Source organism: Oncorhynchus nerka, linkage group LG21 (genome assembly GCF_034236695.1).
Source record: "Oncorhynchus nerka isolate Pitt River linkage group LG21, Oner_Uvic_2.0, whole genome shotgun sequence".
In the NCBI taxonomy this organism is placed as follows: domain Eukaryota; kingdom Metazoa; phylum Chordata; class Actinopteri; order Salmoniformes; family Salmonidae; genus Oncorhynchus; species Oncorhynchus nerka.
This window is the reverse complement of record NC_088416.1, coordinates 34528357-34545235: the sequence shown is the minus strand read 5'-3', so window position 1 is coordinate 34545235 and position 16879 is coordinate 34528357. Positions and strand designations below refer to the sequence as shown.

Genomic DNA, 16879 nt, shown 5'->3' with positions numbered 1-16879 from the left:
CACTGATGACCATTCTGTTTTACTGTAGCACTATGCTCTCCAAAGACCTATTTCACTGATGACCATTCTGTTTTACTGTAGCACTATGCTCTCCAAAAGACCTATTTCACTGATGACCATTCTGTTTTACTGTAGCACTATGCTCTCCAAAAGACCTATTTCACTGGTGACCATTCTGTTTTACTGCAGCACTATGCTCTCCAAAAGACCTATTTCACTGATGACCATTCTGTTTTACTGTAGCACTATGCTCTCCAAAAGACCTATTTCACTGATGACCATTCTGTTTTACTGTAGCACTATGCTCTCCAAAAGACCTATTTCACTGATGACCATTCTGTTTTACTGTAGCACTATGCTCTCCAAAAGACCTATTTCACTGATGACCATTCTGTTTTACTGTAGCACTATGCTCTCCAAAAGACCTATTTCACTGATGATCATTCTGTTTTACTGTAGCACTATGCTCTCCAAAATACCTATTTCACTGGTGACCATTCTGTTTTACTGTAGCACTATACTCTCCAAAATACCTATTTCACTGATGACCATTCTGTTTTACTGTAGCACTATGCTCTCCAAAAGACCTATTTCACTGGTGACCATTCTGTTTTACTGTAGCACTATACTCTCCAAAATACCTATTTCACTGATGACCATTCTGTTTTACTGTAGCACTATGCTCTCCAAAAGACCTATTTCACTGGTGACCATTCTGTTTTACTGTAGCTCTATGCTCTCCAAAATACCTATTTCACTGGTGACCATTCTGTTTTACTGTAGCACTATGCTCTCCAGATGGTAACCATCACACAAAGTGCAACCTATGTTGTATATTTAATTATTTAACATAACAGTTCAAAACTGCTCATCAATTAACTAGGCTGACCATGGCCAGTCTGGTCTTACAGACTAGACGTAACATGGTAAATGTAAATACAGGACACTCAAATTAGTATGATATGTTACGTTTGGCATGGTATCATAAGACAGAAGGTTACCGGTATAACGCGAACGCCTAGCAATCCAAAAATTTGCATGGTGACCATCTCATCACAGACAACATTAGCATATTAGCTCATTAGCAACTTTGCAACTACTTACTACTTTTTAGATACTTCCAAAAAACTATTTAGCACAGGGTCTCCAACATATCGATCTCGCAGCCCATCTATGAGTAGCTCGCCAACAATTCTGAAAGACATGAATTTTCACGTTCCACTGCAAACTGACAAAAACAAATCTCAAAAGTATTTCAGAGACCATTCTGTTTTACCCAGCTACAATCTAATCAACGCAACATTGACATCACCATTGGTTAGCCACTATTCCAAAAACCAAACACAACACGATATCTGCCAATTAATTTCTTACCCGGCAGCACTACTGTATATCATTAGTAAGTATATCATTCTGTGTTTTATGCAATGCTTGTGTCAGCACTATGCTTCCAAAAGACCTAACATTGACCATTCTGTTTACATTAAATGTATATCAGTAGTACATTAAGACCGGCATTAGATGGCACATTGCTGCTCTCTAGATGCACAATTATTATACTCAAAATCTAAATGTGTTCGTTTTATTCCAGACCAAAAATATAAGGTCTTCTGTTGTGACTCTAAACATCCAATTTCGTTGTTTCTCTATGAACAAGTGTAATTTTGAAAGTGAAAAACAAAACAATCTTAAAACAGGAAAATAAAACTGAAAAAACATAAAAACATAATTTGGGAAAATATAAAACAATTTGGATTTTATAGAGCCCCCCTTAGATTTGTTTATTGACCATTTTTTAAAACAGGTATATTGACAGAAAACATAATGCACTACTTTCCCCTGTACACTAAGGTCCCAGGGAAGAGTTGGAGGAGAGGAGAAGAGAAGAATGTGACTATTTTAAAGCTAGGAAAAAATGAGTAGCTCGTGACATGTTTTTTCATATTTTAGACTAGTGCCAAAAAGCTCTCATGTTTAACCAGCACTATGCTCTCCAAAAACCTATTTCACTGGTGACCATTCTGTTTACTGCAGCACTATGCTCTCCAAAGACCTATTTCACATGGTGACCATAGAGACTGTCCGTTTACCTGAACCAGGGACGCTCTGCACACATTAACAGTCACCCTCGAAGCAAGGCTCCAAAACCCTACAGAGCAGGGAACCACTACTTCAAGGTCTCAGAGCAAGTGACGTCCATTGAAATGCCACTATCGCAGCACCACCGCTAACTAGCTAGCCATTTCACATCGGCTACATTAACTAAACCTTACCCTAATATAACCATTAAAACTAACTCCTAAAACTAACCTTAACCTATTTAACCCTAACCATAACCCTAGCCTTAGCCACCTAGCTAACATTATAATTCATAATTCTTAACATATCATACATTTGGCAAATTTGCAACATATTGTACAAATTGCAATTCATCACATATTATATGAATTGTAATTGTAACATATCATACATCTACAAAAACACATGACCATTCTGTTTTACAAAACGTGTCCCATATCTGTTTTCTGTTACATCAAGGGGTGTCCCCTATGGTGACCATTCTGTTTTACTATGTTACATCACAGGTCGGTTTTACGCAGCACTATGTCCAAAAGACCGTATTCTACCCTTGGTGACCAGGCTGTTTTGTCTGACTCCAGCAGCAAGCCACTTGTACTGTAAGTGAAATGGACACATGGCTCACACTTTGGTTCATGTCAGTTTCATGGTACAGGCGTAAATCCTGTCGTATCATCTCCACCCTCTCAACCTCAAGTCTCTCCAGCTCTGAAGAACAGAGGAAATACACAGACAAGGAATCAACCTCACTGTCAAAGATAACGATGAACGTGATCAGCTTTTATTGTTTGTTGTCAACAATGAGACTATGAAGAGTTAGTTCAGATTGTATTACCAGGCTTGTGGTGACCATCTCCTCAAACCACTTGGACTGGGCCCGGTTGTACAGGTCCACATTGTGCATGAGGTCATCACCTGTAGAGAACAGATTCAGCAGTGGTCATTCAACACAGTGTATTTGACTAGGAGGTAACTGGTGACCATTCTGTTTTACTCAACAAATCAACATTAAGTTGCTGGTATACCTGTGCAGTTAAATTGTGGGAGTTAAAGATGAAGTACTACCGTGCATTCTGTTTTTGCAGCACTATGCTCTATATTTACTGGTGACCATTCTGTTTACATTGGCACTATGCCCTAAAAACTTATTTCACTGGTGACCATTCTGTTTTACATGTCCAGCACTTATGCTCTCCAAAGACCTATTTCAACCATGCCTGTATTGCATGAGGACCATTGTTTACTCAGTCACTTATGCTCTCAGCAAAAGACCTCTGGTAACCATGCCTGTTGCAGTGTGGGACATGCATGCAATGTAATTCAGGCTAACCTCCGATGCTAACCTCTGATGCTAAGTCTATTAAAGCTTGGTTAAATAGGGTTGAAGAAAAGTGCTCTCCAAATGTGACCTACAAACGTTCTTCTACATTTCAGTTCAATCTATTAGGCATATATTACAAAAGGCCTACTGTCAGAGAGTGTCATGACTGTCCTGATCAGGTCAGGTTACAGGAGACCACAACCCTACAGATTATCTCTCAACCCCAACAGAAGGAGGAGAGATCTAGGGGTCTGAAGATGTGGGGTTTTATGACCCCTCACGCCCCTGGTAAATCTCAGGCCACAGACAAATTCCTTTGTCCTGTCCTGTTTGTCCTGGAGAACCAACCTCAGAACATTAAACATGAAATAAAGGGACTTTGGAACAATGGTGTATGTCATTTTTGTTTAGTTATTTTAATAGATGGCGAATATGAAAATGTATGTCATTTTTGTTTAGTTAAAGGTTAAAACATTGTAACGTGAAGAGTTTTCCTAGTATATGTTTGATGTTTATACATTGTACGTTGTGTGGAAAATGTCCAAATCAAAGGGAATGTTTTGGTAAAGATGAAATGATAAGTTAGTTGTCTAAAATTGGTTGAGAAAAACCTAGACCTTGCTCTTAACTAGGTATGCCCAGAGAATTGCCCTAAAGGCAGTTACGCCCACTTCTGACCCAAGGGTATAAAACCTGTGAGTAAAGAATTTCACAGACAGATACGTGACCCAAGCTGCAGCCAAGGTCTAGCAACTTTGCAACTCCTTACAGAACCCAAGCTACGGATGAGTAGCTGGGTCTAACAGATCGATTCAAGCCGGCCCCTTAGCATCAATCCCAACAATTCTGATGCATTTTAAAGGTTTCATTCCTATGGTTGGTTGGTTGCTGTCTGTGCCTCGGAAGACCCCTTCCATAGAGTTCAAGTGTCAAAGGGAACTGTTGTCCGGACCTCAAAAGTCTCATGGGGCTGCCATGAACAGACTCCTAAGCCAACAAGGACACTGACATCGACCAGAAAGGCGCGCCGGAGAAGTGCATCATCGAGCAGCCCGGTCCCACGCAGAGGAGCCACAGATAACTTCCCCACATAATTACATCATTATATTCTGACCCAAAGAGCGGCAGTTTGGGGCAAGGCTACTGTTTTTATTTTATTTACAAATTCACCCAGATTTATATTTCTCCGTGTACTTTCTTTTTCTCTCTCTTTTGAAATCCCCATTGTGGGTAACACGCGCCATAGTGTGTTGGCCCGTTATATAAGTTCTAATCAATAGCCTATAATGTGTTTTGTCTATGTGTATCTTTTATCATCATTTTAGCTTTTTAGTAAATAAATATTGACTAAGATTGGTGTGGTACGAACTCATTGGTGAGATGGGTCCGTGCAGATTCACGGACTATACGGCGTTCAGAACGAGATTTGGGAAATAGAAACTCAAAAAACGATTTTTTGATGCTCCAATGATGCTTCATTCAGCAACAGTCGTACAGGTTAATGAGTTAATAATTGTTAAATAAAGGTTAAATCATTAAATTAAAATTCGTCACAAACAATGCAACTCAACGACAAAGTGTCAGAAACAACCTAAAACAAAACTACAAGTTATTTTACAATCGCAACATTCCAATAATAGCACATCTCAATCTATATGGTAATGAGGCCAGGGTCTTTAATGACATTTGCCCCTGTAAAAGTGAAAGACACAAGGCAGACATCATCTAAAGCGTGTCTAACGGGATTTATTGATTAAGCTGTGAACTGAGACTAAGGATCTGATTGGAGAGAGAATGAACAAGATGGCACTTTTATTTATTTATTTTTCACTCTGGCTTTTCCTCTAAAGGGTTGCATAGATAATTAAAGCAATTACAAATGGCACCAGAACTATTTGTTTCGATCATACTATCTGGAATACAGAGAAATGGGAGCCCCAGGCATTGTACTGCATGGCTGATCATAGCCTCATGTTATCTGAATTGAACAAGATTGTCATTTCAAAAATGAAAAACAAAAACACGTGATCCACAGTACAACTTAAACCAGGAAAAATAAAACTGAAATAACATAATTTGGGAAAACACTGGAAAACAATTTGGATTTTATAGAGGCCCCCTTTAGATTTGGTTTTAGTTAACAAACATTGCTCAATATTTTAACAGAAATTGCTTAGTATGATTACACTATTGGCTGCTGTTGGCAGTGAGCTTTAGGTTCCCAGGGCTTCCTGTCTGAGTTCTCAAACCCCATCCATGTCTGACTGAACCCTCCCACATTCCCTGAGACTCGTGCACATGCCCCACCTCACCCTCTCTGTCCCTGTTGGGGAAAACATTATTCTTAGGCAACAGTCTGGGAATCCACCTAACTCTAAAACTAACCGTTAAACATATCTGCTTGTCCCAACCCTGTCTCTGCTCCATTTACACAACAGGCCTAGGCCATGTGATCCATGTTGCCAATCTGACTGTTTGGGTACCTGCAATTCCATGGGACAAGTCCATATTGATACCCTTGTTAATTTGATGACCATAAAAGAAATTGTGGGTAATGGACATCTACAAATTATTATACATACCATAAAAACATTAACATATTTCCATGTTGAAATAATACTGGCTCTCATATTTGCAATTGGGTTCTGGTGTATGTGCTAATTGGGGTGTCCCATACAGTTCTCACTTGTCGGCTATGCCCTTCATGCTAATTGAAAACACCCCATACTTTAACAATGGCAGCACAACATCATAATTGGGGTGTCCCATTGCGTGCAACGCTAATTGGGGTGTCCCATACGCAACATAATTGGGGTGCCCGATACAGGGCTAATTTATCAAGAAACACCGCTGTGGGTGTCCCATATCATGAACAGCTCAGATTTGAAAGGAGTACTTTTACCTTTAGAAGATCTGTAAGTTTACGGTGAGCATACCTGAGAATGAGCAGGCTTTGTGCATGACTGACAGATTGGAGGTAGAACTCGGCACCGCAAACTGTGACATGCTGGCTGCTCACATATGATGCAAGGGAACCCCTGACCTGCTTGTGTGGAAATCCGCCGGGCCTTCTTGATGTCCTTTGTTTGAACATGTCAGTTTCATTCTGTGAACTGTGCGTAATTGCTTGATGTCCAGCTGCTGGGTCTATCTTCTCAGATCTTTCTGCCCGGTCTGCCAGGGCTTTACGGGCCTACAGCTCCTGAAGAACAGAGTGGAAATACAGAAACAAATGAGTCATTTCATGCTAATATCAATGACTGAACGTGACAGCTTTTATTGTTTGTTGTCATGGCAGCCCTTTCATCTGAAGCTACCTAGTTCCCCAATTCAAATCCAGGCTTGTGGGGCTCATCCCTTAATCTATTCTTATTTCTGGGCCCATCACAGGATCTTCCTTCATTCGTCTGTTGAGGCATTTTCCAATGTCAGATGTAACAGTTCAAATGTCATTCAACACAGTGTATTTGACAGGCACGAACCGTAAACCCAACAAATCTCCTGTGTTTAATGGATGCCATACTAAAATAAAACAAACAGTTAAATTGTTATGATCGATTGATTAATCTAGTCTTATATGATTACCATATTAAATGATAGGCCAAAAAGCAACAGGTTGGAAATGAGCAGAAAAACAGTTCATGAACTCAGTCGTTGAATGGTCTCCAAAAGTCCACTCAGTAACCATGCCTGTTGGTAATTAATAGCTAACCTCGAAGCTCAGATCGATGCTAACCTCCGATCTAACCTCCGATTCTGCTAACCTTTACCTTTATTTCCTTTGTTTTGTCATTATTTAGTATGGTCAGGGCGTGAGTTGGGGTGGGCAGTCTATGTTTGTTTTTCTATGATTTGGGTATTTCTATGTTTGCCCTAGTATGGTTCTCAATCAGAGGCAGGTGTCATTAGTTGTCTCTGATTGAGAACTTAGGTATACTGGGTTTCACTGTGTGTTGGTGGGTGATTGTTCCTGTCTAAAACAAGATAGGGCTGTTTTAGGTTTTCACGTTTTGTTAGTCTGTTCATGTGTAGAGTCTCAATTAAAGAACCATGAATAGAAACCACGCTGTTTTTGGTCCGCCTCTCCTTCCCTGTAGAAAATCACAACAGGACCAGCAAGGCAGCAGCATCAAGAGGAATGGACATGGGACGATGTATTGGATGGCAAGGGTTGCCTAGACGGGATCTATGGGATTAAGCTGCCCGGGCAGCAGCAGGAGTGGGAGCTGTGAACTGAGCCTTCCTAAGGAGGAGCTGGGAGAGCAGAGGCACGGAAGATGCCGGCTTTTATTTATTTAGGAAGCCCACTGGCTTTTTCTTGGAGGGTGCACACAGAGGTGTATGGAAAAAACAATTACAATGAGCCAACTTCCTGTTTACCTCTGCTATCGGGCAGGCACCGTGTTATGGGGTGGAGTGCATTGTCCCCAGTGGTGCATAGCCCGGTCATGTTATCTCAGCTCCGCATATTGGCCGGGCTATGAGTGGGCATTCAAATATAAATGCAATGCAAGACGTGTTTGTCATCTAACACATGATAATGCAATGTTTTTGAGATCCACAGTAAAACACAAAACACTTGGAAAATATACGCAGTGTAACAGATGGTTTTAAGTATAAATGAAGAGACATTGCTCAATATTTTTGACTACTGGCTAAGGGCTTAGGACCATTACATTACCGGGCTGCTGTTGGCAGTGAGCTTTAGAGTTGTCGGCCTCCTGTCTGAGTTCTCAAACCCCATCCATGTCTGACCACCTCCCCACCATTCCCCTCACTGCAGCTCCAGCCCCAGGCTCAGCTCCCCGCACCAGGCCCTGTGCGTGCCCCCTGCGGCCCAGAAACCACCAGTGCCAGCACCACAGTCAGGCCCACAGTGCGCCTGAACCCTGAGCGTGTCAGAGCCTTCCTCCTGTCAGCGCAACCCAGTCTCTGCCTTCCAGCACAACAGGCCTTCCTCCTCTCCATGTTGCCAGATCTGACTGTTTGGGATGCCTGAGCCCCTGCCCTTCTGGGACAGAGCCTCCGCCCATTGTACCCTGCCGCCCCTGCGACCAAAGATTAGTCCTGGGGATTCTGTAATGCTCCGCCCCTCAGCCAGACTTATTAGCCCCTCACAAAATAGATCATTAAACTTGTTTGCCATGTTGCGTTCTGGACCTCTTTTGCCAAGCGTTCTGAGTGTCTGCCCAGCGCCGAGTGCTTCCCCAGAGTCTTCTCAGCTCTGTTGGCTATGCCTCTTGTTGCTGATGAAAACACCACCAGTGCCGCCTGTCTGCCAATGGCAGCCACAACATCACAAGGGGGGCCAGTGCCGCCAGTCTGCCAGGGGCCTCAGTCTACGCAACAGGCGGCTGCTCAGCCCGCCAGGGCTGATTTAGCCAGAAACACAGCTGTGGGTGAGTCAGCCAGGGGCGCCAGATTTGAAAGAGAGAGGCAATTTGTTGCCTTTAGAAGTACACTGTGGTAAGTTAATAAAAAGCAGCACCTGAGAATGCAGCATGCTTTGGGTGCATGTTCTCTCCCAGAATCGGCACCGCCTGGCGTTTCATGGCCAGAGGCTGCTCTAGCCCCTCAGCCCGGTGTGGCGCCCTGACCTGCTTGTGTGGCCCCCGCCGGGCCTTCTTGATGTCCTCCCGTGTTTGTTCATGTGCTTGATGTCCAGCTGCTGGCCCTTCTTCCAGATCTTTCTGCCGCTGCCCCTCTGCCAGGGTCATTTACGGGCCTAGGAGGCCACGGAGGCGGACACAGCAACCCAAGGCAGTGTGAATACAGAAACAATATGGGTCATTTCATGCTAGTCCTCAGATCTACTGAACCTACAACTATTACCACAGTCATGGCAGACCCTTTCATATAGGTTACCTTTTCCCCACTCAAATCCCGGCCTCATCCGTTCTTAATTTATTTCTTATTTCACATCACAGGATCTTCCTTCATCGTGTCTGTTGAGGCAATGTTTGTTTCTCAATGTGGGTGATTTCTATAACACTGTTGGTTCTCAATCAGCAGGTGTCATTAGTTGTCTCTGATTGAAACCCACAAAATCTCCTGTGTGTTAATGGATTGTTCCTGTCTCTGTGTTTGCACCAGATAGGGCTGTTTTAGGTTTTCACGTTTCGTTCGTCTGTTAATATAGTCTTTATTAAATGATTACCATGAGATAGAAACCACGCTGCATTTTTTTCCTTCAGCAGAAAAACAGTTCATCTTAAAACGTTGAATGGTTTTATACGTTAATTTTGGATCATTTAAAGCTTCTCTGGGAAAACCTGAATTGTAGGACAAGGATTATAGGATGCTTTGGTTTAGAATGGTCCATACCTTCTCCACGCCTGCATAGCGGCTGGCCAGCTGCTTCCTGAGGTCTATGATGTGGTGATCGTACTTCTTCAACTCCTTCTTGAAGTTGTCTCTGAAAGTCAGCAGGGGCTTCTCCACCTCACACTGGAGCTGAAGAGGTACGGTTATTACAGTTGTAATTGATATGTACTTATATGTAACTACACTGTAACTACATTGTATCTGCCTATCTAACTACTATATAAATACACCGATTTAGAGTCCTGGTAGTCCTATACAGGATATATGTGACCTAGCTGCATAAAGCATGGATACAATGAAAAATTCACTTAGGCCTCTATACTTTAAAGAGGATTTCTCACTCTTCCACACGTTACCTAACCCCATCCCATCAGCCGTGGTGTCTCCGAGCTCAGAGGAGAGGGGATCATGGCGTGCTGCAGACACCACTAATTAGTCAGACAATGGAGGCTATGTAAAGCGTCAAGGCTACCTCTGCTTTATATGAAGCATTCTTAAGACCCAGTAGTTTTTTCTTCACTGGTAAATGCTGCTGTAAGCCCCCCCCCCTCTTTTTCTTTGCCCATGTCAGACCAGAGTGAGGTAAACAAACACCCCAGTACGTGGTCATAGAGGCCTTGGATTGACCAAAGGAACACATAAATAAACTGACTGCCAACTAAGCCTTCTCTAAGGGCTCCATAGCCCATAGAAAATACATCTTATAATGTTATTGAAGGTGTGAGTGAAGCATGGATGTTGTCCACTTCGTCGGTTCACATGGAGATTTTAGAATGTTCTTGGTCTGTTACAGTACATGCAATCTATAACATCCACAGTATCTTCTAGCAAGACAGTAGGCTACCTTATTGGAGAACTTGAGGTGGACTTCAGCCTCATCATGACAACTCCTCTTTAGCTGGGCCCAAGCTTCCCCAAGGGTTCTGGAATGGGATCAAACAAGAGACATCAACCAAACTGGATAGAATGGATGGGAAAACACCCAAGTAGCAAACAGGTATATGGTGAAGAATATAGAACAAATAGACATCTATTCTGTTAACTCACTCACCCTTCCTCCTGAGCAGCCAAGGGGCTCTGGGAGAGCTTGGAGAGGTTCTTAGAGTATTCATCTTCAATCTTTATCCTGCAACGGACAAAGACAGCCATGGGGCTCTAAAGTATGGGACTCCAGGGAAGACCAATAGAGGAGAACATTTTTTTTTAAAGCTGACAGAGTTTCAGAGGAGCATTGGGGCATGGAGACACTGTCCTCCAGTATATCGCCGACACCCAAAGACATACAGCACTGTGGCCACTATGATGCTCAAAGCCTATTATTCTGTGCTGAGAAGATATCAAACAATTTCCTGTAACAACAGCCTGGATATGAGTTAATGCACTTTCCTGTGGAAAGGCCAGAGATGGGAATGATGTGAGGCTATTTACTCATGGCCACCCTGAGGGCGACTCAGAAAGACCAGCCATATTTCTGTGACATTCAATTATCCCACAAATACCCATTAACCATACACATCTGAGTAAACCTGTCCTCTACGGGAGGTCACGAAGGCCATTCCAAAGAAATGGATATGGCCAGAATCTGACATCAGGTCAGCTGTCTCACTGAACCAATGAAGAAAGGTCAGCCCTGAATTAGAATGTTGGGGAATGGGGCCTTTAAATGAATTGTGTGAATACAGTCAGGGGAAAAAGTGAAAGTCCACTTAATTCTCAAGTCTATTGAGTCAATGGTAACATTTGTTGTGGGCGCAAAATGGGGCCTCTTGCTATGCTGAAGCCTATGAAAGCATATGTTTAGGATGTCCACTTTATGAATGTCTACAACTTAACGTTATAAACCTAGTATGGTACAACACATGTATCTGAATTCAGATGTGCATGGGGATGATACACCTGGGGCGGCAGCTAGCCTGGCGGTCAAGAGTGTCGGGCCAGTCCCCAAGTCGACTAGGTGAAAAATCTGTCCATGTGCCCTTGAGCAAGGCACTTAATCCTAATTGCTCCTGCAAGTCGCTCTGAAGAAGAGCGTCTGCTAAATAAATACATTGTAAATATATGAATAGATACTATAGAGTGGAGCCAGGTTGTCAAGGACAAAATAACCCATGCTCTATAATAACATAATGACAAGAGAACCCTGTTTCACCCTGATAAGACACGACAAACAGTCCAAATAAGATTACGATCAAAAAAGATACGATAAAGTTAATCAATAACATTTCCCAACACACAAAATACACAGTACCACTGACCCCTTCCAAGCTGACTATGTTGTGTTACCTCTCCCGGACGAACTCAGCCATCTCTTTCTGCATCTGTTTGCCCTTGAGCTGTTTCTGCAGCAGCACCTCAAAGCCGCCCACAGAGGGGGTCCCTTGGGGGTCCTTCTTGTCAGTCTGAGGGAGAGGATGGAGCATCAATCACACACGCAGACCAATACAGCCACAGACTTCATTTCATGGAGAAAATGACATTTTTACATTGAGTGTGTGTGAGTGGTGAGGGGTGTTGGGGAGTTTGTGTGTGTGGATGAGTGTATGAGTCAGAGAACTACAAATGTATGTGTCAAGGAGTGCATGCGCACGTGGGTGAGTTCGTCATTTGCGTGTGAGTTATGAGTGTGTGTGTGTCTAAGGGTTGAACAAGGAGCAGCACATCCCACTATGTGTAACAGGATGCGGATACGACAGGGAGTGATGTGGTAGCCCCACGTGAACCCAGAGGTGACAGATTCAATTCACACAATGGGCTTGAGCTTTGGCTGAGTGGAGCACATTATGCCACAGAAATACAGACAGCCACTGAGAACATGACTCAGTGGAACAAGAACAACCATCCAAATCACAGTTCAGTGAAAAGAGGCTTCTGTTACAATCATGTTTGTAGACACATGAGTTGGCGTTAATATGACAGACAAAATCTACCCTTTTGGATTCAAAGTCATATGTAACAGGGCTGAGATTCCTATAAACATAGGAAGTAGGGATCTTATTCTATGAGCTGGAGAGTGGTTTAGAGATGTCAGGCGCTATCTTACCCAGAAGTAGTCACAGTAGCTCCACTCATTGGGCTTCAGTAGCTGCTGCTCTGGTTGATCTGGCATCACACTGGGCAGCGGGAAGGTGACGCAGTTGATCTGAATGCAAAAAAATAGTGAAACGAATTCAAGAGAGTGAGAGACAAGTGAGAGAGGTTTCTGTGAGACATCAGAGGGAGAGGAAGAAGGAAAGGAGGAGGAGGAGGATAAGAGACTAATTGCATTCAGCTCTCAGGAATGAATGTGGGAGAAACGCTATGGTTAGAGAAGACATCAAAGGTGTCATTTGTGGGAGATGTGCATAGAAGCTTCTCATTTGGAGACGGGACATGGAGGCTCAGTTTTTGTCTGTCATGAGGATGGGAGTAAAGGTCAGGAATGAGTAAATACTCTCAGGGGGTGTTGGTCATCAAGATGGTGACCCAGAGAATCCTCAGAGGTGGAGAGGGGGGGGGAGACATGGAGGGGGACAGATGAAGGGGAGAGGGACAGAGAAAGAGGGAGAGAAAAGAGGGGGGAGAAAGAGAGAGCACAAACCGTCCAGTCATGGCCTTACGATCCTTACACTTATTTGCGATAAACTAAAACAACATCATAATGAAGAGAAAGACCTACAATCAGTGATACAGAGGAAACAACAACCCAAACCACTGTAGAGCGGAGTCACAGCTTAACACACCCAGCACTCAGACTGAATACACACTCTGGTCCACAGCGTCTTCAATTACCCTTAGAGGACTGCAATTATGTAATGTTCACCATCTGTAACCTCTCCCTGCTGGCACAACAACATGTTCTCTATCTATGCCATACTGCCAATGACATCCCAGCAGACTACATGGACATCCAGACATGCTGAATCTCAGATGCACAAATATGTATTATGTGTTCACTGCTTGGCTAAAGCACACGACAAGGAAAAAAACACACTGTGCACATTTCTACTAGCTGATTACCATATTTGCTTATGTAACTATGACATTGTTTGACGCTTTGTGTTGCAAATCATTGAGCCTATTGGGAGTTGAAACTATTTAGAATTAGGGAGAGATATAGAGAAGTTCCTGAGAAAAAACAGTCAAACAATGGAAGCAAGCCCGAAAAGCTATTCTGTAATAAATACTAACATGAGCTCCGTTCTTTCCTGAAGGCAACCAGCCGTCTGCAGAGATCTCCAACTCCTGCTTGAAATCAGTTCTATTAATGGCCCCTGGACATCTAATATGTACACACTAACACCCACATACGGACAGGCAAGAGAAAGGAGGTGCATCAATCAGACACACACACACGTGCACGCACGCACGCACGCACGCACGCACGCACACACACACACACACACACACACACACACACACACACACACACACACACACACACACACACACACACACACACACACACACACACACACACACACACACCTATAAGTCTGCATACTATGCATGCTTCCACACACCACATGAGATACAGTAGTAGGAACACACATAGTGTCGTAGACTCTTTCAAACGCTACACAACAGGATTTACATAGTTGGTGGAGCCCAGTCACTTTGTTCATTTTCTGCCTGAGAGATCAGACTGATTGTCACGGACACCAGATTTTCCATCACACTGACTCGCCATCTATCACTGCTGTTGTTTATCTCCTGCTCACATCCTCCAGAAAATGAGACCATTTATCTGCAGCATGGCTGTCTCTATAGCTCACTACTCTTTTATGGGCTCTTGGTGGGGTGCTACACTGTTAGGACTCAGAGATTCATATTCATTACCTCTGTGAAAATCAGGGAGAATTGTATGGCACTGTTGGCACTGTGTGGTTTATAGTAGTTGATGTTTTTGGACAGTCAGCAAATCGAGGGTGTTATGGTTCAGCCTGACAGTGTTATGGAGATTCTGAGAGGCAGGCAGGGTCATAGCTTATGAATGATTCACATGATGATGGTCATTCCTGTAGTTTAGAACAGACTGATTACACTTACCCCCAACAGCAGACAGTATTGACAAGTGCCAGTTTGCCTAATCACCCAGAGGGACAGTCTGTCCTCTACCTGCATTCATTATACAGTCATTTCCACCCTAAAGGCTTAGGCAAATGTAGAAAGGTTCATTTATTGCCTGAGCGTTTAAAAATTGTGAGCTGGGCCTCACACATTGGAATGGTTTAGCTCTGCTGAATAGACAGAAATATCACTAACAGCATGGAAAATAACCCAGTTTTAAAGACATAAAACACAGAAAATAACCCATGCTTAAAGACATAAAACACAGAATATAACCCATGCTTAAAGACATAAAACACAGAATATAACTCATGCTTAAAGACATAAAACACAGAATATAACCCATGCTTAAAGACATAAAACACAGAATATAACCCATGCTTAAAGACATAAAACACAGAATATAACCCATGCTTAAAGACATAAAACACAGAATATAACCCATGCTTAAAGACATAAAACACAGAATATAACCCATGCTTAAAGACATAAAACACAGAATATAACCCATGCTTAAAGACATAAAACACAGAAAAACTTAAAGACATAAAACAGAGAACATAACCAGTGCTTAAAGACATAAAACACAGAATATAACCCATGCTTAAAGACATAAAACACAGAATATAACCCATGCTTAAAGACATACAACACAGAATATAACCCATGCTTAAAGACATACAACACAGAAAATAACCCATGCTTAAAGACATAAAACACAGAATATAACCCATGCTTAAAGACATAAAACACAGAATATAACCCATGCTTAAAGACATAAAACACAGAATATAACCCATTCTTAAAGACATAAAACACAGAATATAACCCATGCTTAAAGACATAAAACACAGAATATAACCCATGCTTAAAGACATAAAACACAGAATATAACCCATGCTTAAAGACATAAAACACAGAATATAACCCATGCTTAAAGACATAAAACAGAGAACATAACCAGTGCTTAAAGACATACAACACAGAAAATAACCCATGCTTAAAGACATACAACACAGAAAATAACTAATGTTTAAAGACATACAACACAGAATATAACCCATGCTTAAAGACATAAAACACAGAATATAACCCATGCTTAAAGACATAAAACACAGAATATAACCCATGCTTAAAGACATACAACACAGAATATAACCCATGCTTAAAGACATACAACACAGAATATAACCCATGCTTAAAGACATAAAACACAGAAAATAACCCATGCTTAAAGACATAAAACACAGAATATAACCCATGGTTAAAGACATAAAACACAGAATATAACCCATGCTTAAAGACATACAACACAGAATATAACCCATGCTTAAAGACATACAACACAGAAAATAACCCATGCTTAAAGACATAAAACAGAGAACATAACCAGTGCTTAAAGACATACAACACAGAATATAACCCATGCTTAAAGACATAAAACACAGAAAATAACATATGCTTAAAGACATACAACACAGAAAATAACCCATGCTTAAAGACATAGACAGGGTATCAACACATAAATCTCTTGCCACCTTAGCTAACACTATCAGAAAATAACTCTTCCCCCGGCACACACACACACACACACACACACACACACACACACACACACACACACACACACACACACACACACACACACACACACACACACACACACACACACACACACACACACACAGACTGTAGGGTACTCAGCCACTGTTGCTATGCGACAAATTACTTTTGCTGTAAAGGCACAATCCCCCATAATAACAAAAGATTCCAAGACGTCCTCCACTATTATCAGAATGCTGTGGCATCCTCCAACTGTGTTCACTCATTCATTTAATGAGTGATTATTGTGTGACCGCTTTGGTAAAACATTTTCTATTAATAATAATCAAAAATAACCCATCTGAGTCTTCCAAATGACACAAGATGACACCCCAACAAGCTGTTACTCTTTCTTCTTAACAACAAGTCAAACAGCACTTGAGTATGTTTAATGAGGTGGAAAACATGGCTGGCTATTCAGATGATTCAGCCCTGTGCATCTTCCTTCCATCACACTCAGGACCAGCCTTATAATACGGAGGAGACAAGGTAACAACAAGGTTACGG

At 42.2% G+C, this 16879-nt stretch overlaps 1 protein-coding gene across 1 annotated transcript in view; it reads right to left on the bottom strand.

The window, feature by feature from the left end:
- LOC115110845 (growth arrest-specific protein 7-like) overlaps nucleotides 1–16879 on the bottom strand; it is a 38051-nt gene that overhangs the window by 1624 nt on the left and 19548 nt on the right. The window contains exons 6-12 of the mRNA XM_065006746.1: nucleotides 12765–12863; nucleotides 12008–12123; nucleotides 10776–10850; nucleotides 10569–10647; nucleotides 9725–9853; nucleotides 6515–6593; nucleotides 2915–2994 (exon numbers count right to left, since the gene is read on the bottom strand). Coding sequence (XP_064862818.1) covers nucleotides 2915–2994; nucleotides 6515–6593; nucleotides 9725–9853; nucleotides 10569–10647; nucleotides 10776–10850; nucleotides 12008–12123; nucleotides 12765–12863 — 657 coding nt within the window. The remainder of the gene's footprint in view (nucleotides 1–2914; nucleotides 2995–6514; nucleotides 6594–9724; nucleotides 9854–10568; nucleotides 10648–10775; nucleotides 10851–12007; nucleotides 12124–12764; nucleotides 12864–16879) is intronic.